Source organism: Pezoporus wallicus, unplaced genomic scaffold (genome assembly GCF_028554395.1).
Source record: "Pezoporus wallicus isolate ANWC-B61680 ecotype Strahan unplaced genomic scaffold, APGP_CSIRO_Pwel_v1 contig_5416, whole genome shotgun sequence".
Taxonomy (NCBI): domain Eukaryota; kingdom Metazoa; phylum Chordata; class Aves; order Psittaciformes; family Psittacidae; genus Pezoporus; species Pezoporus wallicus.
Window position 1 is genome coordinate 158,401 of NW_026642898.1, and position 23,665 is coordinate 182,065.

The 23,665-nt window shown below is 55.8% G+C and overlaps 2 protein-coding genes across 2 annotated transcripts; one reads left to right on the plus strand and one right to left on the minus strand.

Annotated features, from left to right (window-relative positions):
• The first annotated feature begins 1,766 nt into the window (after positions 1-1,766).
• On the plus strand, positions 1,767-9,346 carry NAPB (NSF attachment protein beta). Its single transcript, XM_057433099.1, has 11 exons — positions 1,767-1,925; positions 3,767-3,846; positions 4,349-4,465; positions 6,065-6,111; positions 6,215-6,292; positions 6,948-7,003; positions 7,253-7,337; positions 7,679-7,783; positions 8,015-8,083; positions 8,418-8,468; positions 9,207-9,346. Exons 1-11 carry the CDS (start codon positions 1,828-1,830, stop codon positions 9,309-9,311), a joined length of 891 nt encoding a protein of 296 aa, XP_057289082.1. The 5' UTR covers positions 1,767-1,827; the 3' UTR covers positions 9,312-9,346.
• Positions 9,347-14,315: 4,969 nt separating this feature from the next.
• On the minus strand, positions 14,316-20,462 carry GZF1 (GDNF inducible zinc finger protein 1). The gene is made up of 5 exons (XM_057433146.1): positions 19,117-20,462; positions 17,301-17,395; positions 16,198-16,365; positions 15,341-15,498; positions 14,316-15,145 (listed from the first exon to the last, which is right to left on the minus strand). Exons 1-5 carry the CDS (start codon positions 20,460-20,462, stop codon positions 14,786-14,788), a joined length of 2,127 nt encoding a protein of 708 aa, XP_057289129.1. The 3' UTR covers positions 14,316-14,785.
• Positions 20,463-23,665: the final 3,203 nt, after the last annotated feature.

Below are 23,665 nucleotides of genomic sequence, written 5' to 3' on the forward strand. Positions count from 1 at the left end.
TGTCCAACCTGGCCTTGAACACTGCCAGGGATGGGGCAGCCACAGCTTCTCTGGGCACCCTGTGCCAGCGCCTCAGCACCCTCACAGTGCCTGTGGCTCGCGGGTGTCTGCCCGAGGCAGTGCTGGAGCCGGACCCTGCTCCCATACCCTCACAGTTGGAGCACCCCCATCCCGGCCGTGGCTCCTTCCCTACGTTTCCAGGGAGGTCGGGGCTGAATCGACTTTTAGAGGTGACTTCAGCGATGTGAGGCGTCCCAGCTGCCTCGGGGCAGTGCAGCTGCATGGGTTTCACCCTCCTGCACGCTGTGAGGGTGCTGAAGCGGATGGACCCCGGCTGTAGGTGCAGGTGCGTGGGGCTGCTCTGCTACAGGCGCTTTACAATTGTTTCTAGAAGCTCCCAGAGCACTGAAGAAGCCCCAGAGAGCATCCAGACCTTCACAGCGCCTCGGACAGTGCATCCAATGTGGGTGATGGCGCTGCTGCTGCTGCCAGGGTGCTGGAGAGCTGAAGGAGAGCCCTGCCCGGTGAGCCTGCCCTGCTCCCCCTGCGGTGGGGCTGGGTGCGGGTCCGAGGGCTGGGGGTCTGCGGGGGGTGATTCCTGCGGCGTGTCGTGCATTGGGCAATGAGCAACGTGCACTGTGCCCATGCCATGGGCAGTGTGCGGCGTGTATCCATCACACTTGTGCAGCGTGCATCCTGCAGCATGCAGTGCGCAGTGTTACTGCAGCATGCACTGCGCAGGCTGCAACGTGCACATACATTGTGCAGCATGCATCGTGTATTGTGTAACATGCAACGTGTGTAGTGTACAGCACGCGTCACACACATGCAATGGGCATCGCGTGACATGCAGCATATAGTGTGCAATGTGCATCGTGCACATGCAGTGTGTGATGTGCAGCGTGCCTTGTGCAGCATGTCTCATGTCTTGTGCATCATGCATCATGGAACATGCACTGTGCAATGTGTGCAGTGGGTACCATGCAATGTGCAACATGCAATGTGCAGTGTGTATCATGCCTTGTGCAGTGTGCATCATGCCTTGTGCGACATGCATCATGGAACATGCACTGCACAATGTGCAGTGGGTACCGTGCAACATGCAATGTGCAATGTGCAGTGTGCATCATGCCTTGTGCGACGTGCATCATGGAACATGCACTGTGCAATGTGTGCAGCATGCAGTGTGCAGTATGTACGATGTGTTGTGCAACATGCATGGTGCAGTGTGCATGGTACACACATCATGCAACATGTGTTGTGCAACATGCATGGTGCCGTGGATCATGCACACGCATGCACGCATCATGCAATCATGTGCACACGCATGCACCGCATGTACCGTGCACCCGGATCATGTGCACACGCATGCACCGCATGTACCGTGCATGATGCACCCGGATCATGTGCACACGCATGCACCACATGCACCATGCACGATGCACCCGGATCATGTGCACACGCATGCACCGCATGCACCGTGCACGATGCACCCGGATCATGTGCACCCGCATGCACCACATGCACCATGCATGATGCACCCGGATCATGTGCACATGCATGCACCGCATGCACCGTGCACGATGCACCCGGATCATGTGCACACGCATGCACCGCATGTACCGTGCACGATGCACCCGGATCATGTGCACACGCATGCACCGCATGCACCACGCACCCGGATCCCGTGCACGCGCGCGCCGCCGCCTGCCCGTGCCCGCGCCCGCGGTGCGGCGCCGGCGGACGGAGGCGGAGGAAGAGGAGGAGGAGGAGGAGGAGGAGGAGGAGGAGGAAGGCGGCGGCAGGCGCAGGCCGGAGCCCGGCGCCATGGACAGCACGGGCAAGGAGCGGGAGGCCGTGCAGCTCATGGCCGAGGCCGAGAAGCGGGTGAAGGGCTCGCACTCCTTCCTGCGGGGGCTCTTCGGGTGAGCGGCGCCGGGCGGCAGGTTGCGTAATGGGGGTGCGCGGGGGGGGTCTCGCACAAGCGGGTGCTTATCGGGGTGCTGTGATCAAACACCCCCCCAGCGCGCACAGCCCCCATTGCTCAGCGTGGAAGCACCACTGTGATGATGTGGGATGTGTGTGTGTGTGTGCCCCTGGTGCTGGACCCGCCGTTGGGGGGGGTCCCCACGTCCTGCTCCATGGCGGCTCCGTTTATCCCGGCTTTATCCGCTCTGTGCCGCGGCGGCACCGGCCATGGGGTGCCCTCTCCCCCCTCATCGGGGGGGGCCCGCGGGCGGCGGCACCCCAAGGCTCTGCTTGGAGCCCCCCATCCTCCTTGAGGCCTTTTGCAGGGGATTGATCCGGGATCAGGGGTTTTGGATGATTTCAGTCCATTGGATCCATGTTTTCCAGCAGCACCAACCCATGGCGTGGGGCACAGAGACCCCCGCAGGGATGGGGCTGTTGGGGGGGGGTGGATGTGCGATACCCCTAAAATACCAAATCTTCCTTGATCCTGGAATTTCCTGTTCCAAGGCAGACATTGCTGCTGCTGCAGGAGCTGCTCCTCAGGGGGATGGGAAAACCCGGCAGCTCTGGCCACCCCAATCCTGCTTTTTTTGGTGCTCAGCAAAGAGCATCTCTGGAGCGATGCTCCCCCGGAGGCCGGGATGAATCCAAACAGGAGCCTGGAAAAATCCAGTGCCCGCAGCTCGGCAAGCAGGAGTCACAGACAGGAATTCCTCGCTGGCAGATTAATCAGGCAGAGGCTGCTCCGGGCATAATCCAGGCGGGCAATTGCCTCAGCCCCCTCGGAATGAACCGGCAGGAGATTGCGAGAGGCAAATTCCTTGTTTTCTTGGGCTAAAAATAGAGAAAAGAGCCATGAAATGGTAGGGATGGTGCTGGAGGGCTTTGCTGTCGGCCTCTTCCCATGGGAATGGGGGTGTCCAGGCCCATGGGTGGCTCCCACAAGGATCGCGGGCACTGGGTGGTTTCCTGGAGCGCTCCACCCGCTGCCCCAGGGCTTGGATTTGGGATGGAGGAGCTGCATTCCCCCCGGCCCCGGGTGCCTCTCACTGTGTAGCATCACCTCCAGCCGCCGCCTCTGGTGCTGCCTCATGCACAAGGCGCTGTCAAGGGCGAGGAGCGGGCCAAGAACCCGCCTGGGCTCGGTGCTGTGCTTGGTGCTGTGCCAGGGGGAGGCACGGGGGGAGATGGCAGTGCTAAACGGGGCCACCTCCTGCCTGTGGCCCCTGCGGGGTCAGCGTGAGCTGTGCTGCAGTGCTGGGCTCACAGGGGTCCCATCAGCCCTGATGGGCTCGAGATCCAGGGCATCCCTTGGCTGATCCGGTGGGTGATGCTCCTTGCAAGGGTGAGCGTGTGGGATGCCCCTTCTTTGCCTCATTGGGGCAGGCACAATGAGTGGTGCCTGGACACAGACAGGGGTCGGCTCTGGAACCACAGACCCTTTGGGTAATCCTAGAACCCCAGCCTGGTTTGGGTTGAAGGGACCTTAAAGCTCCTCGAGCCCCAACCCCTGCCACAGGCAGGGACCCCTTCCACTGGAGCAGCTTGCTCCAAGCCCCTGTGTCCAACCTGGCCTTGAACACTGCCAGGGATGGGGCAGCCACAGCTTCTCTGGGCACCCTGTGCCAGCGCCTCAGCACCCTCACAGGGAAGAGCTTCTGCCTGAGAGCTCAGCTCAGTCTCCCCTCGGGCAGGTTCAAGCCATTCCCCTTGGCCTGTCCCTCCATGCCTTGTCCCAAGCCCCTCTCCAGGTCTCCTGGAGCTGTTTCAGCTCAGTCCCTCTGGTGCCTTTCAGGGGCAACACGCGGGTGGAGGAGGCCTGTGAGATGTACACCAGGGCTGCCAACATGTTCAAGATCGCCAAGAACTGGAGCGGTGAGTGTGGTGTCCCGCCAGCACCTGAGCATCCCCCTGGGAATCACTGCCCGGAGCTCTGCATCCCGGCCCGTTCCCATGGGGACGCGGCTCCTCCGCTGGGCCCGGCTCCCCCATGAGTTCTGCAGGGAATGTGGGTGTAGGGGGTGACCTGCTTGTGCCTCGTGTTCAGGCAGGGTGGTGGTTACTGCTTCATAATGCACTGGAGCCCACCAAAGAGGTGCTGCCCTGGGACTGCTCCTCGAGGAAATACCTCTTTTGGGTGGGACATCAAACCTGATGGGGTCGAGATCCAAGGGATCCCCTTCCTGATCCAGTAGATGATACTCATTGCAAGGATGAGCGTGGCATGCGCCTTGTTCACCCCACTGGGTGAAGGAGCACAACGATGGATGCAGTTTGGGGTTGCTGCATCTCTGCACCTCCCCGGCTGGTGGGAGGGGATGCTGCTTGGCTGCTCCTGCATGCTCCTGGTCCATGTGTCCCTGTGTGCTCCTCGCAGCGGCAGGGAACGCCTTCTGCCAGGCGGCCAAGCTGCACATGCAGCTGCAGAGCAAGCACGACTCGGCCACCAGCTTCGTGGACGCCGGGAACGCCTACAAGAAGGCAGATCCACAAGGTAAGGGGAGGGAAGCTGGGATGTTCCCTTGGGAAGCTGCTCGTGGAGGAGGTGGCACACGGGGGCTTCCGGTTATCACCAGCACTGCTGGGGCTGCAGAGCCTCGCTGCGGGATACCCAACAGCCATGGACGCCTCCTGCCTGCTCTGGAGTAGGGTCCTGAATGATGGAGGCTCCTGGGCATCACCGTGCGGGGCTGGTTCCTGGAGAGGTGTCACCTCCTCTTGGTGATCTCTGGTGCTTTGGCTGTGCCAGAGCCTCCGCTGAGCTCTGGTGTGCCCCAGGGCTGCTCCTCAGCACCTTCCTTCCCGGCTGAGCTTGGCTTCAGAGGAAGCCTTCGGCAGGTCTCAGGGCTGGATCACACTGGGATCCGCAGCCCCATTCCTGGGGTTTCCCTGGGGCAGAGGAGAGGTGGGAGGAAACTGGGGCTGAGCTTTGATGGGATGAGGAAGAAGGATCTGGATCCTTTGGATCTGGTTGTGATGGGGTAAGGATAAAGGATCTGGATTCTTTAGATGTGATTTTGATGGGATGAGGATAAGGATATGGATCCTTTGGATCTGGTTGTGATGGGATAAGGATAAAGGATCTGGATTCTTTAGATGTGGTTTTGATGGGATGAGGAAGAAGGATCTGGATCCTTTGGATCTGGTTGTGATGGGATAAGGATAGAGATAAGGGTAAAGGATCTGGATCCTTTGGATCTGGTTGTAATGGGATAAGGATAAAGGATCTGGATTCTTTAGATGTGATTTTCATGGGATGAGGATAAGGATCTGGATCCTTTGGATCTGGTTGTGATGGGATAAGGATAAAGGATCTGGATTCTTCAGATGTGATTTTGATGGGATGAGGAGGAAGGATCTGGATCCTTTGGATTTGCTTATGATGGGATAAGGATAAAGGATCTGGATTCTTTAGATGTGATTTTGATGGGATGAGGAGGAAGGATCTGGATCCTTTGGATCTGGTTGTGATGGGATAAGGATAGAGATAAGGGTAAAGGATCTGGCTCCTCCGGATCTGGTTGTGAAGAGCAGGGCTGTGGTTTCCAGGAGCACCTCCCATTCCTTCCCCAGCCGAGTGTATGGAAACAGAGCAGCCAACCTCCCCTGTTGCCCACGCTTCCCGTCCCAGGGAGCTGGAGAAGCTCGTTCAGGCTGATAATTCCTGTGTGTAGTTGTAAAACACCCCAATTCCCAAGGGAATGGCAGGGGAACGGCAGCTCCTGCGTGTTAGGAGATGGGGATCAGCTCTTTGCTCTGTTTGAGGGCGCAGGGGGACAGAGCCAGGGTGAAAGCGGTTTGTGTTTTACTCCCCCTCACTTTGGACCGTTCCCTTTCGGGGGATGGGCCAGGAGGCTGCTGCTGGGATGGAGGGGACGTTGTGCTGGGTGAAGCGGGATGAGATCCACAGGTCTGGAAGCGCGGGGGGAATGTTCCAGCTGCAGCTCAGGGTTGGAATGGGTCCTTCCGGAGACACGGGAAGTGAGGAGATCCCTGTCTGAGGAGCTTGGGGGTTGGTTTGGTGTTGGGATGTGGGCTGGAGCTCTGACCTGCTGCCTGACTCTGCTCTTTCTCCCGACCACTCATGCTGCAGAGGCCATCAACTGCTTAAATGCAGCTATTGATATCTACACCGACATGGTAAGAGGCTGCCCGGCAGCTCTGCTGGGCGCGGGCTGCAGGTCGGGAAGCGCCGTGCGGTGGAGGGGGGGTCCCTCCTCACGTGCACCCTCTGCTTCCCCAGGGGCGCTTCACCATCGCGGCCAAGCACCACATCACCATCGCCGAGATCTACGAGGCTGAGCTGGTGGACATTGAGAAGGTGAAACAGCCCGGGGAGCACTGGCGCGAGGCCGGGGAAGGCTTTGGGAAACTGGGGGGGCAACTTCCATAGAGCCCCAGCCTGGTTTGGGTTGGAAGGGGCCTTAAAGCTCCTCCAGCTCCAACCCCTGCCACGGGCAGGGACCCCTTCCACTAGAGCAGCTTGCTCCAAGCCCCTGTGTCCAACCTGGCCTTGAACACTGCCAGGGATGGGGCAGCCACAGCTTCTCTGGGCACCCTGTGCCAGCGCCTCAGCACCCTCACAGGGAAGAGCTTCTGCCTCAGAGCTCAGCTCAGTCTCCCCTCGGGCAGGTTCAAGCCATTCCCCTTGGCCTGTCCCTCCATCCCTTGTCCCAAGCCCCTCTCCAGCTTTCTGGTACGTTCACAGCTATTTCTGGATGCCCCCCAAGGCAGCTGCTGTTGGTTCCCATAACCAAGGCCCCCGCGCAGGGATCCTGCAGCCTCTCAGCTGGCTGCAGAGCACAAAGAACAATTCGTGGTTTCTGGACCATCCTTTTCTTCCTGAGCTCCTCTGGATCCCCCTCTCTGTTACTGCCCCTCCACGGGCAGCCCACTGAAGCCTTGCTCTTGACTGGTTTATTCTCTGGTGGCAAACCTCACGCTTCGGAATGACGCTGAGGTGTTTCTGTCCCCAGGCCATTGCACACTACGAGCAGGCTGCTGACTACTACAAGGGAGAGGAGTCCAACAGGCAAGTGGCCTTCGCAGAGGGGTGGGAGAGGGGGGGTTTGTCCCCACTGCTTGCGCTCTTCCAAGCCACCCCTTGGTGGGATGCTGCCATCCTGCTGCCATTCCCGGTTTCATTTTGGCTGTAAACTCCCCTGGTGTGCAGCGTTGGGTCCCACTTTACACAAGTGCTTCAGGAGGCGTCTGGGGGTGCCAGGCTGTGGGTTGGGTCCTGCCCAGGCCACAGCCCCTCACTTGAGGCTCTTGGTTGCAGCTCGGCCAACAAGTGTCTGCTGAAGGTGGCTGCCTACGCCGCGCAGCTGGAGCAGTACCAGAAGGCCATCGAGATCTACGAGCAGGTGAGGCCGTGCTGCATCCATGGGGAGAGCTCTCGCTGCCAAGGACAATGGGTCAGGGTTGGTCCCAATATTCCATGGCCCAGGAGCTGCCGATGGTGCCTTGGCAAGACACTTTGTTTCCAAGAGTTGCTGTAGCCCAGGATCCCTGCATGGGACCCCGAATGGGGGCTCTGACTCCGCTTGGGATTAGCTGTAAATCAGTGGCTCCCCAACAGCTTCTTGTGTGGACCCTGGTGCTTTCCCCCATCGTTATCTGGGGTCGGTGTAATCTTAACCGCCCCTCCTGCTCTTCATTGAGCTCTTCATGACGAGGTTTCCTTCCCCGCCTCTCCCTGTGCCAGGTGGGGACCAACACGATGGACAACCCTTTGCTCAAGTACAGCGCCAAGGAGTATTTCTTCAAGGCTGCCCTGTGCCACTTCATCGTGGACGAGCTCAACGCGAAGGTCAGTGGGCTCCAGGCGTTATCCCAGCCTCCTGCATCCCGATCCAGCAGCCTGGCCCGGCTGGGGCGCATCCCTGTGCGTGCAGGGGCCTGTGGCTGGTGCAGGGGTGGAAGCTGCACGTGCCGTGGCGTTGGGTTGGGTTCATTGGGAGCGTTTAGGGCTGGAGGGCAGGAGCTGAAGTGGATTGAGCGGTTGGATGCGGAGTGTTGAGGGTTGGCTGCTCTCTTCCAGCTCGCGCTTGAGAAGTACGAGGAGATGTTCCCGGCGTTCACGGACTCCCGGGAATGCAAGCTCTTGAAAGTGAGTAAAGCTGGGAGAAAGGGAGAGTAAAGTGGGAGCCCCTCTTGTAAGCGGTGCTGCTGCCCTTTGCTTGGTGCCTTCCCACCTCCCCTCGGCTGTGCTCCCTTTCTCCGGGCTCGCTTGGCCTGGGGTCGATTCCAGACCTCTGGAAGCAGCTGCAGGATGATTGCTGCACCTCTCTTAAACCTTCAGCCCAGCCCCACGCTGCGCTGTGTGCGTGCGTGCTCTGAGCAGGTCGTGGAGGCGCCGCTGCGGGTGGGAAGGGGCAGAGGTCTCCTGGGTGCTGTCCGTGCTCATGGAGCAGTTCTCCCATTTTCCATGGTTTTATCCCTAGAAACTGCTGGAAGCCCACGAGGAGCAGAACTGCGAGGCCTACACCGAGGCGGTGAGTGCTCAGCTGGCCCTTGTGTAACCTCATCTTTGGGGTGGGGGGGGGCCACACACTGCTCGGTGTCGGGTCAGTTAGCTGAGTCCCACGGGGAAACCATCGGGAATGGCAGTGGTTGGTGGAGCATCCCATGGGATCGGTGGCGGCGCCGCCCCAGCCTGCGCAGCTCCTGTGCTGAATGCTCCAATCCTGCTGCTGCTCCGTGCCCCAGAGCCCAGGGAGCTGCAAACCTGCCCAGCAGCGGAGGCCTGAAGGGCTCCGGGTGCTGCTGGGTGGCTCCTGGCTCTCCTTGGATGGGGTTTGCTTAGTGCAGGGTGCGGGGTTTGGAGCTTCCTTGTGCTCAGGTTTGAAAGGGGATGGTTTATTTTTCATTTTACATTGACTTTTTATTCTGTTGCATTTGAAATTTCAGCATATTTATGATTTATTGGATTCTGTGTTGTTATTTTAATAATTGGATTTGATGCCAATATCAATCCTTTTGTTGAATTTTATTCTAGCGTTATTGTCCTGCCCTTTCTTGTTCTCTTTCCCTTTTCCTTTCCTCCTCTCCTCCCTCTTTTCCTTTTCCTCTCCTCCTTTCTTGTCTCTCCCCTCTTCCTTTCCGTTTCTCCTCTCTTCCCCCTTTCCCTGTGGACGCAGCAGTTCCCACACGCACCTCAGGCCCTGCCCGGTGCCTCTTCCCCCGCAGCCCCGTTCACTGCCCAGCTCTCAGTTCTGCTCCTGTCCCCGCAGGTGAAGGAGTTCGATTCCATATCTCGCCTGGACCAGTGGCTCACGACCATGCTGCTGCGCATCAAGAAATCCATCCAGGGGGAAGGGGATGGGGACCTCAAGTGACGCAGCTCCCGGCCCCCCGTGCGGTGGCCCCGGCGCAGCCCCCGTGCCGCCACCGCTGGCTTCGTTCCGTGTCTCACCCCGCCTGTCCCGTAGTGTCCCGCTCCGTGTCCCCGAGGCGGAGGCAGCGCTTGGGGCTGAGCCCTCTCCTTGGGGGCCCTGTCCCCGCTCGGTGCCCTCGAGGCCAGCGTGTAAATACCTGGTGCAGCTCAGTACAAGCCCTCGCTTCTGCTCTGCTCTGGTGTCGCCGTTTCTGTGCCGAGGGGACCCTCCCTGAGCTGCGCTCGGAGCTTGGGGTGTTTTTTAAATGAGCTTTTATACCCGTGCTCTAGTGAAAGGCTTCGTGGCTCTCCCATCCCGTGTGCACGTGTGGCATCCATCCCATAGATACACGTGTGCTGGAGGCAGGACACGCCGGGGGACAGGGCAGCTGGGGAGCAGACCCAGTGTCCGTTGTGTTCTGGGTCCAAGATGCAACATTGAGGTTCCAGACGTCCTCGGATCTATTTTTCCACTTTATTTCCTGGCACAGCCCGTCCTCCCCCCCGCAGTAGGAATCTCTTTTTCCAGCTATCCGTTTACCTGACCTCCTCCTGCTGTCGCTGCTGCAGGTCGTAGGGACACGTGAAGCCTCCAGCCTCTCCACCATCGGCGATGCTGCCTCGTTCTTGCCACCTGCAAAGGCACTGGCTGAGGTTTGAGGGTACACGGAGACCTTGGCGGAGTTCTCTGGGTGATGGCTGGGAAAGGTGTGGCCATGTGTGGCATTCCCATGGGAATGTCAGAGGTGCGGTTGTAACCGAGGCTGATTCCAGGCCTGGGCATGGAGGGTGGCTCAGGAGCCTGGGCAGTTTGTGAGCATCTCGTGGCTGGCTGCAGTGAAGGGGTTTCAGCTGTGCCACTGATGTGCAAAGAGTGGATGAGGAACTGCTTGCTTTGGCACAACTGCTTGTGTGGCTGTCGCTGTAGTCCCAGTGCTGCTGCCTGGGGTTGGCTCTGCCCTCGATTCCCTCCCTGAGGCAGTGGGCTCTGGCACCAGCGTTTGTGCTCCTGTCCAGTTGGTTTTAACCTGCCTGTTTATGAGGAGACACAGTCTGGTGCTTTGGGCTGAAGGGTTTGGTCCTGTTCAAGCTGGACTTTATCCCTGCCGTGGGCTTAAGCAGAGGCAAACCCAACGCTGCTGCACTGCCCTGGGGTAGAAGGATGGGTTGGAAGCATTTTCATCTCATTTCCTTGCTTTTCCTGCCTTTTTTGGGTCACTTTGCTGGGATCAGGCGCGTGGCGAGGGCTGTGTCCTGCCTGACCCCGCTGAGGGAAGCGCAGGCAGGAGGCTTCTTTACGTTCCTCCATTCCCTGCGTCACGGAGATCTGAGGCTTTCCCACCTCCTTGTGTTCCCTTTTCCCAGTGTCAGTATTGTGCACGGTTGGGCTGAGCTGTGTCTGACCAGAAGCCAGGCCCAGGGCTGGTGGGGCCCCTTGTGAGCAGCAGCATTAAACAACCACCATTAGTTCCGTTGTGAGTAGGCTACAGCATGTCCGTCCTCCGGTGTACCCGTGGTGAATTGTGACACTGTACACGACAGTCTGCCACTGCTGTATCCCCTCTGTACCATGACAATGCGTGACTGAGATGGCCTTAGCAGGAATATACTGTTCTGTGTGAATCTGTACACGAATAAAGTGAAAACCATGGATGTAACTGCTGAGGGATGCTCTTCCCTGGAGGATCCAAAGCTGGAGCCTGATGTAAAGTAGAGCTGTGGTCAGTGGGGCAGGATCTAGCCGGAGGTCTGTGACTAGTGGAGTCGCTCAGGGGTCGGTGCTGGGACCAGTGCTGTTTAGTGTTCTCATCACCGACCTGGATGAGGGAACTGAGTGCACCCTCGGCAAGTTCCCTGCTGATACTGAACTGGGAGGAGTGGCTGACAGCAGAAGGCTGTGCTGCCATCCAGCGAGACCTGGACAGGCTGGAGAGGTGGGAGGGGAGGAACTTGATGAAACTCAACAAGGGCAAGTGTAGAGTCTTGCATGTGGGGAAGAACAACCCCATGTGCCAGTACAGGTTGGGGGCTGACCTGCTGGACAGTAGTGAAGGGGAAAAGGACCGGGGGATCCTGGTGGACAGGAGGATGACCATGAGCCAGCAATGTGCCCTTGTGGCCAAGAAGGCCAATGGCATCCTAGGGTGCATTAGAAAGGGGGTGGTTAGTAGGTCGAGAGAGGTTCTCCTTCCCCTCTACTCTGCCCTGGTGAGACCCCATCTGGAGTATTGTGTCCAGTTCTGGGCCCCTCAGTTCAAGAAGGAAGGGAATTGCTTGAAAGAGTCCAGCGCAGAGCCACAAAGATGATTGAGGGAATGGAACATCTCCCTTATGAGGAGAGGCTGAGGGAGCTGGGACTCTTCAGCTTGGAGGAGAGGAGACTGAGGGGTGACCTCATCAATGGTTACAAATGTGTAAAGGGTGTCAGGATGATGGAGCTAGGTGTTTTCAGTGCTGTCCAGTGACAGGACAAGGGGCAATGGGTGCAAACTGGAGCACAGGAGGTTCCATGGGAACAGCAGGACATATTTCTTTACTGTGAGCGTGACAGAGCACTGGAACAGGTTGCCCACGGGGGTTGTGGAGTCTCCTCCGTTGGAGATATTCAAGGCCCGCCTGGACAAGTCCCTGTGTGATGTACTCCAGGTTACCCTGCTCTTGCAGGGGGTTGGACGAGATGATCTTTTGAGGTCCCTTCCAACCCTTGTGATTGTGAAGCATCAGGTAAGAGCTGCTCTGTGTGATGCTTCCCTTCAGTCCCCGTCACCCCACTGACCCGCCTGCTGGGGAAGCTGGAACAATCCCCCAGTGTCCCTGTTTTCCAGGCGTGTTTCCCCACGCCAGAGCTGAGCTCCAAGAATCCCGTCCTGACTCCCAGCAGCAAGGCCTGGCCGGGACGAGCTCTGTGCCCATTGTCCAGCAGCAGGGCTGAGGTGGGACCCTGGGGTCAGAACTGTTTGATCCCAGTGACCACGTTCAGGATTTAACCAGAGCAGGCTCCAGGAGCAACTCGCTGCTGTACAGGGCTGAGGACAGCAGGTCCCTGCTTCCAGGTACTGATGCTCAGGCTTTACACCGCAGTGGGGACTCCCGAGCTGCACCGGGGACCCCGGCCTTGTACAGATACAACCTCTTGGAAACGCTCCTGTAGGAAATTCCCTTTCTGTAGGATGCAGTTCCACCTACAGCAACCCTCCAGGGATCCCTGTCGGGTTCAGAACCAGCTCTGAGCCAGCCTGGGTGTTGTTACTGCTTTGCCAACCCCTAAACCCTGCCAAGGTTTGACTGTGCTTACCTTCACGCCAGCACAACCCTCCAGCAGCATTCCTCAGCTCTGGAAGTGCCAATGTAATAGTGACATGAAGAGAAACAGGAAAGGGAAGTAGAAACCCAGGAGTCATCCCAGGCAGATGTTTGTCAGGGCCAAGGATTCCACAGGTTCCTTGTGCCACACACAGGGATAACATCCCAAATCCTCCCAAGCGCTCCAGTCAGGTCAATCACAGGCACTACCGTGTTCCAGCTTGGCTTAGCAAAGGAAAAGGCAGGAAATGCTGACCCTGCATGGAAAGCGTCTTAGGTTTCCCTGTGCAAAAGCTTTCCCACCTACTGGATGTGATGGGAGAACAAGAGGAGATGCTAAGGGAAGAGCTGGAGATTAAAGGAAGGTCTCCCTGTTGTGGTGAGGAATTCCCTAAGGGTGATTCTCATGGCCACTGGTGCTGCTGGGATCCAAACCTGATGGGTGAAGGGCAGTTGGGCTTGGGAGCCTCAGTGCCAGTGCTCATCCTCCTGATGTCAACCAGAGTGTGCCTGGAGTCCTGCATCCGCCTCAGAGCAGCTCCAGTGCCTGAAGGGGCTGCAGGAAACCTGGAGAGGGGCTTGGGACAAGGGATGGAGGGACAGGCCAAGGGGAATGGCTTGAACCTGCCCGAGGGGAGACTGAGCTGAGCTCTTAGGCAGAAGCTCTTCCCTGTGAGGGTGCTGAGGCGCTGGCACAGGGTGCCCAGAGAAGCTGTGGCTGCCCCATCCCTGGCAGTGTTCAAGGCCAGGTTGGACACAGGGGCTTGGAGCAAGCTGCTCCAGTGGAAGGGGTCCCTGGCCATGGCAGGGGTTGGGGCTGGAGGAGCTTTAAGGTCCCTTCAACCCAAACCAGGCTGGGATCCTATGAGGAGGAGCCCTGCCAGGGTTATTCCAGTACAATTCAGCAGCAGATGCTGATCAGGAAAAGCCCATGAACAGGAAGGTTCAGACTTAAGCCCTTCCTTCGAACCCCTCCACTGAGGGCATTTAACCAGACACAGCCTAAAGCTGCTGCTCAGGTTCCTACAGAGTCTTGCAGACAACTCTGGGCAATGAAGGCCTAAATCCCTTGATGCAGGGATGTTTCTCACTTCCTTGCACTCTTTTTGCCATTAGCCACAGGAACCCTGGAGCTCCTGCTCCGAGCTGAACTCACCTCAGGGGACTCTTGCACGGGTGGGATTACCTGCAGCAGCTCAACGGAACAGGAGGCAGCCTTTCCAATGGGATTATTAAAGGCAGTGCTATGCTATGGTTCTGAGCAGCAGTGGAGGAAAGAGCTCTGCTGGTGTCTGAAGCAGGGGGAAAGGGCTTGGATACAGCTAATGGGAAAATGCCAGTTACAATTCCCTACACTGGCTTTTCCTGCTGGAGCACTGCTCTTAATCACCCCTGGTACACGAGGTGATTTGGTCTCGCAATTCCAAGTGAGAAGATGGAGACAGTCACTGAATGGGAGTGCAACACTGTGCAAGGTTCCACTGAAATGAAAGCAATAACCAGCACCTGCACAGACACAGCACGTGGCTCCCACTTGCCCATTTTGCTCCTGGAGAATCCAAACTGGAATGAAAGCCCAGATCTCTCCGAAGCTCACTCCTGTTCCCAAGGAGAGAGCTGGCTCGCTGCTTGGGTCTTTGGCAAAAGCAGAGATATCCCACCATTTCCTGAAAAGCACTTTAGTAAATCTCATTTTACGGATGGTTTTCCACTAGGGAAAACATAATTCATCTCACTAAGCTGCAAGGCTGAGAAACACCACGTTGCTTCTCTTGATTGTACAAGTGTCATCAATCAAATCAAACTCACTCCTTCATTATAACCAAGCTGAGTTCAAGCACCTCCCGTCAGTGCAGGCAGTGAGAGCCAACGGGCTCAACCACCCCCTTCCAGGTGGAGGGAAGAAGCACACAGGGACTTGTGCAGCCTCTCCCACCACCCTGGTGCAGTGATGCTGAGCCCTGCCTTCAGGAGATGGAGCTGTACCGGGTGGGGAGCGAATACTGTGAGGAAATCCTGGCAATGCAATGCATGTCCTTCACATCTATCCCTGCTTCCTTATCACAGCTCCCCAGTCCCCTCGGTGGGCTGCTGGCAAAGGGCTGTACAAAGGGTGCAGCTGTAACTACCACGTTACTCCATGTTGACCAGAGCGTGCAGCTGCGGCTGGACAGAGTCTGTCTGCGTGTGCAGCACGGTCAGCTCGCTCAGGGTGGTTGCTATGAGGGCTTCCTGGGGCCCTGGGGTGCCATCAGCCTTACAGTCTGTGCCCGTGGCAGAGCCGGTGTCGTGCAGCGCGGTCACGCTGCCCGGGGCAGCCGCTGCCAGGTTCTGGTAGTGGCTGCTCTCGGGGAAGGGCAGCAGCTTCTCCGGGATTTTGGGGGACACGTCGTACTCCTCATCGGGAAGCTCCGTCTTGTGAGCCTCATCGCTCTTCGACGGCCCCTCCACAATGACCAGGAAGGACTTCCAGGGGGTGTTCTTATCGTGTATCTGGAAACAACGACCAGAGAGCAGGAGCTGGGACACGTGCTGACTGGCCAGGAGGCGCGTCCGGCTCGGAGGCGATGCTGGTGGACAAGGCCTCCGTTTGCACCCCACGTAACGCCTTCCCGTCCCAACCATGCTGCCTGGGCACTGGGTGGCCCCAGAAGAAGGCCACGGGGCAGCAGGACACGGGGTGCTTACCGAGGTGTGCCGCCGGAGCGTGGACTTGTCGGTGAAGGTCCTGCCGCAGGCGTTGCACATGAAGGGCTTCTCCCCGGTGTGGATCCGGTGGTGCCGCTGCAGCGCGTTCAGCTGCGTGAACTGCTTCCCACACTGGTCACAGCAGTAGGGCCGCTCCCCTGCAAGAGCAGTGAAAGGCTGATGGTGGGTGCTGCACACCCCTGGGCTTCAGCAGATGATGAGGCGCACGCAAGCATGCTGGGCTGCACCCCCAGAGCGTGAGCAGCAGCTCAGGGAGGGGATCCTGCCCCTCTGCTGGGCTCTGGGGAGACCCCCCCTGCAGCCCTGATCCAGCTCTGGGGCAGCAGCACCAGAGGGACGTGGAGCTGTTGGAGCGAGGCCAGAGGAGGCCATGGAGATGCTGCGAGGGCTGGAGCAGCTCTGCTCTGGAGCCAGGCTGAGAGAGCTGGGCTGGGGCAGCCTGGAGAAGAGAAGGCTCCTGAAGGGGAGAGCTGAGAGCAGCTCCAGTGCCTGAAGGGGCTGCAGGAAACCTGGAGAGGGGCTTGGGACAAGGGATGGAGGGACAGGCCAAGGGGAATGGCTTGAACCTGCCTGAGGGGAGACTGAGCTGAGCTCTGAGGCAGAAGCTCTTCCCTGTGAGGGTGCTGAGGCGCTGGCACAGGGTGCCCAGAGAAGCTGTGGCTGCCCCATCCCTGGCAGTGCTCAAGGCCAGGTTGGACACAGGGGCTTGGAGCAAGCTGCTCCAGTGGAAGGGGTCCCTGCCCGTGGCAGGGGTTGGAGCTGGAGGAGCTTTAAGGTCCCTTCCAACACAAACCAGGCTGGGATTCTATGACTGAAAAGGCTCTGGCACCTCCTACCTGTGTGCACTTTTATATGCTGGTAAAGTGAGTTCCTCTGCGCGAACGTCCTGAAGCAAACTTCACACTTGAAAGGCTTGGAGCCAGTGTGGATTCTGTTGTGGTGTTTCAAGTACTCCTTAGAGGCAAAGCTCTTCCCACATGTCTCACACATGAAAGGCCTTTCCCCTGCAGCACAGGTGAGAAGGAGAATCAATGAACACAGTACTTGAGAAAGCATTCTGGACTTGTGCATGATGTTTAACAGCAATTAGATACAAACGAAAGCCGGGGTAGCCTCATAACAGGATCTGAACAGGCCCTGGTGATGAGGCACAGAGAATTCCTATGGGAAATGTGCACAAACCCCTCCGAGGGCAAGGACAACCCCACCTCTCCACAGGTATGCTCACAGCACATGAAAAGCCCATGGAGACCTGCAGCTTGTGGTCTTCTCACCACCTCTGGAGCATTCCAGCTTACTCCACCACAAACACAACGCTGTGTGCCTCCATGAAAAGCCTCCACCTGGGAGCAGCCGATTCCAGTCACACTTGTCTTGAAAAGCATTTGTTGGCTTATAATTCATTGTCATTTAATGTTTTCTGCCATCTGTGTGTGCTTACAAGTTACTGGCAGAGGGCAGAACACTTTAAGATGGGTCAATCAGGAGATGGAAGGTACCACACGCAGCTCATGGATGCTCAATGTGAAACTACAAAGGATTCCCAGGGGAAGGACCTGTGCTCTTGAGGACTTCTCTGCAGCTCAGGATAAGCCAAGAGAGCTGTTTCATCTCCCTGTGCTAACGTTTCCAGACTTAGAAATAAATTTCTTCTTAAAGATTCACCTAAAAGCTTTTCCTGATGACGCATCCTTGGCTATCGAACATTATTCAAGGCAGCCTCAGTCCTCAGTTCTGGCACTGAAAAGGGAACTCCTTTTCTCCTTCATCAGCTCTTTTTCCTCTCTCCACCCGCAGGAACCTTTTCTCAGTAAACCCATGGTTAGGGATGAGCACTTCCCATTTTACAACAACAACAGAGCATTTTCTGAGGGCAAAGAGCTCTCGTGGTCTCCCAGGGGCCGCCTCCTACCCGCAGCCCGTGCAGAAGCAGCCTTACCTGTGTGGCATCGTTTGTGATAGATAAGCATGTGATTCTGAGTGAACCTGGCACCACACTCATCACAGACAAAAGGTTTCTCACCAGTGTGGATTCTGAAATGAGAAAGCAACGTTAAAGCACCAGAGTTCAGGTGTTCTGCAGTGCAGCACAAGCTGCCCCCGCTCGGTGGCTGCTCTCAAAGCAAACCCATGCTGCAAGGGGCTTTAGTGCCCTGCAGGAGCCAGGCCCAGATCCAGACACTTCTTTAGGGTAAAAATACATTCTTACAGGTAAAAACTGTTTATAAACCCCATATCTGGGTACTCTAGTTTTAATTTCTGAGCCCATGCACACGTCAGGGCTCTGCTGAATGGTGCTGCAGGAACACAGCCCACAGGGACCAGTTTTCATGGTGATGCACATCAACAGGAGGAGCAGGGGTGTGAAAATACACACAAAAGATGAGACATCCCCACCATACACTGTCAGGGTACACAGGATAGGGCAGCACTGAGCTCCCAGCATTCAGCAAGCTCAGGGAGCAGTCACAGTGGTACACAATGGAGGGGAAACTCCACTTAAGCCCAAGAGATGACTTTTAAGCAGCACAAAGCAGTTACCTGTGGTTAGGGAAGGACACCCGATGGCAGGGAAGGGCCATACAGCTGCATTAGCAGCTACACCACAGCAGAAGCTGGCTTTTGGGTGTGCTTTCTACCACTGGGAGTAAACCTGTGCCTTCAAAAGGGGCGGTGAAGTGGCAGTTAAGAAACCCTTCACCCTGCAGGGCCATGCCGCCTCAGAACATGCTGGCATGTTCATGATCCTTTTTGGATCCCAGTGGTGGTACATTGGGATGTTTCTTCTATCCTCCCCCCAGGCTATAATCTGAACTGTGGACACAGTGGACCCCTAAAAGCAGGTTAAAGCCCTCCATAAATAGGATTTTGCTTCGGTGTCTCCTCCATGAGCTTTCAAGAGCATCTGTTTGCATCTCAGGCCCCTGAGTCACCCTGCAGTGTGAGCACCACAACTGACTTCAGCAGCTCTCCATGGGTGACTGCGGTGCTTCACTCCAGACAGCGACATGTCAGCCTCTTTCTGGTCACCCATGAGCTGTTGTCTGTGCTTAGCACCCAAACCTGCTGTTCTGCAATTTAACACACTGCCAAACCTTTAAAGAGTGTTTTCATACTTATTGCATGACGTTAAGGGCAGCAAGAAAACCTTCTGTAGGTACACTGGGGATAAAAGGACTGTCACAAGGGCCGTAGGGACAGGCCAAGGGGAATGGCTTGGACCTGCCCGAGGGGAGACTGAGCTGAGCTCTTAGGCAGAAGCTCTTCCCTGTGAGGGTGCTGAGGCGCTGGCACAGGGTGCCCAGAGAAGCTGTGGCTGCCCCATCCCTGGCAGTGTTCAAGGGCAGGTTGGACACAGGGGCTTGGAGCAAGCTGCTCTAGTGGAAGGTGTCCCTGCCCGTGGCAGGGGTTGGAGCTGGAGGAGCTTGAAGGTCCCTTCCAACCCAAACCATCCTATGTGAAACATCCCATTGGCTCTTAATAAGGTCTCCTTCCACGGGGAAAGTGAACTTCGGGCTTCTGCAGCAGCAGGCCTTGACCCACCACCTCTCCTTGAGCTTAAAGAAAGTTACAGCAACTCCCTCAACCTGGAAAGCAGAGGGGGCAATCCCAAAGCTCTGGAAGAAAGGAAAAGCTGACACTTTCCAGTCAGGCCCGTTTTACATCCCCACTCCACTTGAAGGCTCAAGGTGTGTTCCAGGGGATTCTGCTTCTCCCCCCAGAATCTAACAAGGCCCAGTTAAGTCTGTTCATACCTCATGTGGGTTTTAAGTGCAGAAGGCTGAGAAAATTTAGCCTCACACTCTGTGCACCCATAAGGCTTGTCGCCTGTATGCGTCCTTTCATGGAGCCTCAGGGCAGTTTTGGAGCTCAACCCCTTTCCACACTGTTGGCACTGATGACGCTCCCCACCACCCTCATGAACCTGGAGAATGTGCCTCTTGACGTCCTTCTTCCTCTTGAACTTCTTACCGCAGAGCTCACAAGGGAAGTGGCGCTCGCTGCTGTGGACGTGCCGCTGGTGGCTTTTGAGGTTGCAGCGGTTGGCAAAGGTCTGGCTGCAGGTCTCACACCGGTAAATGACCTCGGCTGCGATGCCGTGGCTGTGCCTGATGTGCTTCAGGAAGCTTTTCTCGTACAGGAATTCCTTCTCGCACGTGCCGCACTTGAAGTTGCTGCCGCGCTTCTTTTTATCCTCGTCGGATTTCTTCAGGCTTGCTTCCGGTTCCAAGTGGCCATCGCACTCCTCGCTCTCAGGTTTGATGTTGCTCTCCCCTTGCTCCTCCTCCTCCTCCCTCTCCAGCTCACACATCTCCTGATCTTGAGGATGCTCGTTTTCTTCAGCATCAACCTCCGCGTTCTTCTGCTGCTCTCTCAGCCGCCTCGTGTATTTCTTCTTTGGGATTTCCACAAACACCTTCCTCCCAGCCAGCCTCCCACTTGCCCTTCTGATTTTGGCATAAGGAGGCTTCAGCATTTCCTTCTTTTTGTCCATTTTCTCTTTTGCTTTGGCAGCTGGAGGCTCGGGAGCCGTTCCATTGCTGGGCCTGGCTGCTGGGGAACCTGGGGGAGCCAGGGCACAGTCGGCCTGGCCAGCTTCTGCCATGGCTTTGGGCTCCAGCAGAACGCTTGGCTGGGCAGCGCTCTCTTCCTCAGAGGTCTGGGATTCTGAGAAGTTCTGCAACTCCAGCAGCACTGATTCCAGCATCTGCTTCTTTAGTTGAAAGCAGGTTTCTGAGAGGTCCAAGCACTTCAGCTTTTCAGCTATTTCGAGCATCCGCTGCACTCTGTCCTCTTCCACTTCCACCCTGGCAGTGTAGACAAACTCAAGGAATGAGGCAAAATCAGCAACCTGGACCTCATTGAGGAACACGTTGGTCCTGGGGCCATCCATGCCCTTCTCGTTAAGGAACACCTCCTTGAAGAACTTGCTGGTTGCTGCCAGCACGGCCTTGTGAGCAACGAACTCGGCCCTGACGCCCTGGTACTCCACACTGACCGTCACGTCGCAGAGGTGGCCCAGGAGACGCAGCTGGTGCATTTCATTCAGCAGGTTGATAGGAGAGGACTTGGACTCCAGCAACACGGCATTACTTTCCATCTTTCTTCTCTCTGTAAAAGGCTGTTGACAACACTGTGTGTTAGCTGTTTGCATGGAGGCTCATAAAACCCAGAGATTTCAGCAGCCAAAGTCACATCCAGACTTCTGAGAGTGCTTCACTTGACATTTAAGCGCTAAAGACTTTAGAATCATAGAACCAACTGGGCTGGAAAGGCCCTTTAAGCTCATCCAGTCCAACCCTTACCCCAGCACTGCCCCATGGCACTAAGGCCTCGTCTCCGTGGGGTGTGAACCCTTGCAGGGACCGTGACTGCAGCCCTGCCCTGGGCAGCCTGTTCCAATGCCTGAGCACCCCCTGGGGCAGGAATTGTTCCTCAGCTCCATCTAAACCTGCCCTGGTGCAGCTTGAGGCCGTTTCCTCTTGTCCCATCCCTTGTTCCTTGGGAGCAGAGCCCAGCCCCTCCTGGCTCCATCCTCCTGTCAGGCACTTGTAGGGAGCCATCAGGTCCCCCTGAGCCTTCTCTTCTCCACACTGAACCCCCCAGGTCCCTCAGCCCTTCCCCATCACACTTGTGCTCCAGGCCCTGCCCCAGCTCTGCTGCCCTTCTCTGTCCCTGCTCCAGCACCTCAGTGTCTCTCTTGGAGTGAGGGGAAGCTCACTCAAAGTGCTTGAGCTTAAGAGAGCGCTGTGAGAAGCACAGGTTTCAAAAGCATCACCCTCAGCAGCTGTATCTCAAAGCACACCGCCAGTCACACACACAGAGTTCTCTGCAGTTAATTTGAGTTTAAATCTCAACCCTAATTCTGCCTGAAACGCTATTAGAGCCTGTAATAGGGGCAGAGCAAACAGAGGAAGATCAAAGGAAATGTGCTCATTAAGGTGGAATGAAGAAATTATTCTCCCTCCTAATCAGGCAGTAAGAGAAAGGTGAGATTAAGTACAAGTTAACTGGGATCCTAAATAAACACTTCCTGCCACAGCCTTTGGAGATAAGCCTTTAAACAAGACTCAGATGAAATTCCACGTTTAACTGCCTCAAGCACAGCAGCCTGCACAATAGCCACAACTGGAAATGATAAAACTTCCTCAGGGTTTTCCTCTTGAAAACACTTCATCGCCCAACATGGCCAAAGCCTCTAAGTCTGGAGTGCCCATTTGCAGCCTCACAAGGGCTTCAGAGTCTCTGCTAGTGTTCAGGTTGTGTTATATTTCCCAGTAATGATTTAAACTGCTCCAAAGTTCTCAACAGAGCTGAGTTTTTCTCTTTACAATGTTTGATTCCAGAACAAACAGTATTTCTATGAGCTGAAGATGCTCCGAGCAACACCCCCCCCCAGTCAGCAGAGCTTTACTGTGCTCCTAACAACTACGTAGACATGTTTTGAATCTGAAGAGCTTGTTTCCACTTCCTAATAGTTAACTAAGGTTTGTCTTCTCTCTGCAGTCGACTTGAAGCCGACTTTATACATGGGACATGAACAATGTTGCTCAGAAATAGAAATCAACAGAAATGGAACAAGATTTGTATTAATGTAAGAGTAAGGAAGCCATATTAAGCATGAAAGAGACATGAGAAATAACATCCATAGCATCAGGAAGAGATGCTATTTCTTCTATTTTCACCCACTCCAGCAGCCCGAAAGCTGACTCTCATCCCAACACAATTTACTGTTAAAACTGTTTTGGGGAAGTATTTTGAAGGAACCATACAATGGAGAGTGACAAAACCGGAGGTCATTAGTAGCCAGGGAAAAGGAATGCAACATGGACTTGACGCTACACAAGGCACAGAGCCAGAGGGAGCCCTGCCCCAAGCAGATCTGAGGGAAGCAGGATTATTTCCCCAGCCTCATGCAACAAGCAAGTGGGAGAACAGGGGACACAACCCACCACAGGCACCCAAACCCCTGCATTAGATTCTACAGAGAAGGATTCTCCTGAGAACAAAGAGATTCTCCTCTCTCCTGTATGCCAGCCTTTGGATCACCAGCTCAGTGAGCTGACTGGTAAAGTGCTAACATTACTCGAACAAACTTACTTCTGTTAACTTTACTCTAACAAACAGCTAAATCCCACTGCTACTGAGTTGCACTTACTCCATCCAGAACAAAAGACCCCAGAAGGGGGTAAGAATTGCCTGTGCTAGCTCAGAGCTCAATAAGCACCTCAAAACATTGTCTCTTGCAGGCAAACCCCAGTGCTACACCGCAGTTTTGACAGAAATGAGAAGGACATGATTCGACTCCTGACTGAAAGGCTGACTCTTATAAACACACATAAAAGATAATGTTTAAACTTTACCTGTTCAACTTTGCTGTTTAAATGCTCCCACTTTTGCTGCACCCTGAATATTTGAGACTAAATTAAGCAAAGGCTTGGGCTAAGCTAAACAAGCTTTAAGTTCGGTTTAAGAATGATCTGAAAATGTAACTTTCCCTCCCCCAACACAATTACTTTTCAACTACTTCTGTTATTTCACAACTATCCATCTATTTCCCACTTGAGCCCACAGCACAAGCTGGGGTCACGTGTAGATAAGAGTGCTCCCCAGCAGGAAACAAGAGCCCAAACCACAAACTTCTTCCCTTTGGGGCGAACGGGCTCTCAACTGTCCCCTGTGAGCTGACCACAGGCACGAGTGTTAACAGCCACATTGTGCTGATCCCCTTTTCCTTAAGGCTGCAAAGCAGAAATCTCCTGTTCTTCCCATCAGAGTGTTTGCAGAAGCAAAGGCCACTGTGAAAACAGAGCCCTCGCTCCCATCCAGCTTCCCAGTTGGAGTATGGGAAGAGCATATTCCCTAAGGAACGTGTACAGTAAGATCCAGTGTGTTGTGGTGGGTTTTACTCCTGTGGGAGGTATGCTGAGCTGCTGAGCACCAGGCTGGCAGGACATGGTCCACAGAAGCACAATATATTCATCTTTAAGAAGACAAAGGCTGAAAATCTGTGTCTGTATAAGCTCAGTCATGAAACACAACAAATGTGTCCTCTTCCAGAGGCAAAACTAGCTGAAAAGAGAGAAAAAGAGCCAGCTAGAGTTAACAGATGGTGGACCTCCAAGCTTGTCCCTTCTCCTGCACCAGCAATCCTGCAGTCTGTGAAGAGACATCACTGCCAGGCACTGACCTGCCTCATTTAGGGTCACTCCAGCCACTGAGGCTACACTAACAGCACCACAACCACTGGTCAGCAGCAGAAGGAGCAGTTCAGCCTGCGAAGGACAGCGTGCTGCAGCGAAC

Bases quoted from the DNA above. Each gene is read 5' to 3' on its own strand.
- NAPB (XM_057433099.1), top strand. From the start codon at position 1,828: ATGGACAGCACGGGCAAGGAGCGGGAGGCCGTGCAGCTCATGGCCGAG. The intron at 1,926-3,766 runs GTGAGCGGCGCC...GGTGCCTTTCAG, and splicing joins TTCCTGCGGGGGCTCTTCGG to GGGCAACACGCGGGTGGAGG. The intron at 8,469-9,206 runs GTGAGTGCTCAG...CTGTCCCCGCAG, and splicing joins GCGAGGCCTACACCGAGGCG to GTGAAGGAGTTCGATTCCAT.
- GZF1 (XM_057433146.1), bottom strand. From the start codon at position 20,462: ATGGAAAGTAATGCCGTGTTGCTGGAGTCCAAGTCCTCTCCTATCAAC. The intron at 16,366-17,300 runs GTAAGGCTGCTT...CCTGTGCTGCAG, and splicing joins TCACAAACGATGCCACACAG to GGGAAAGGCCTTTCATGTGT. The intron at 15,146-15,340 runs GTAAGCACCCCG...CGTTGTTTCCAG, and splicing joins CGCTCCGGCGGCACACCTCG to ATACACGATAAGAACACCCC.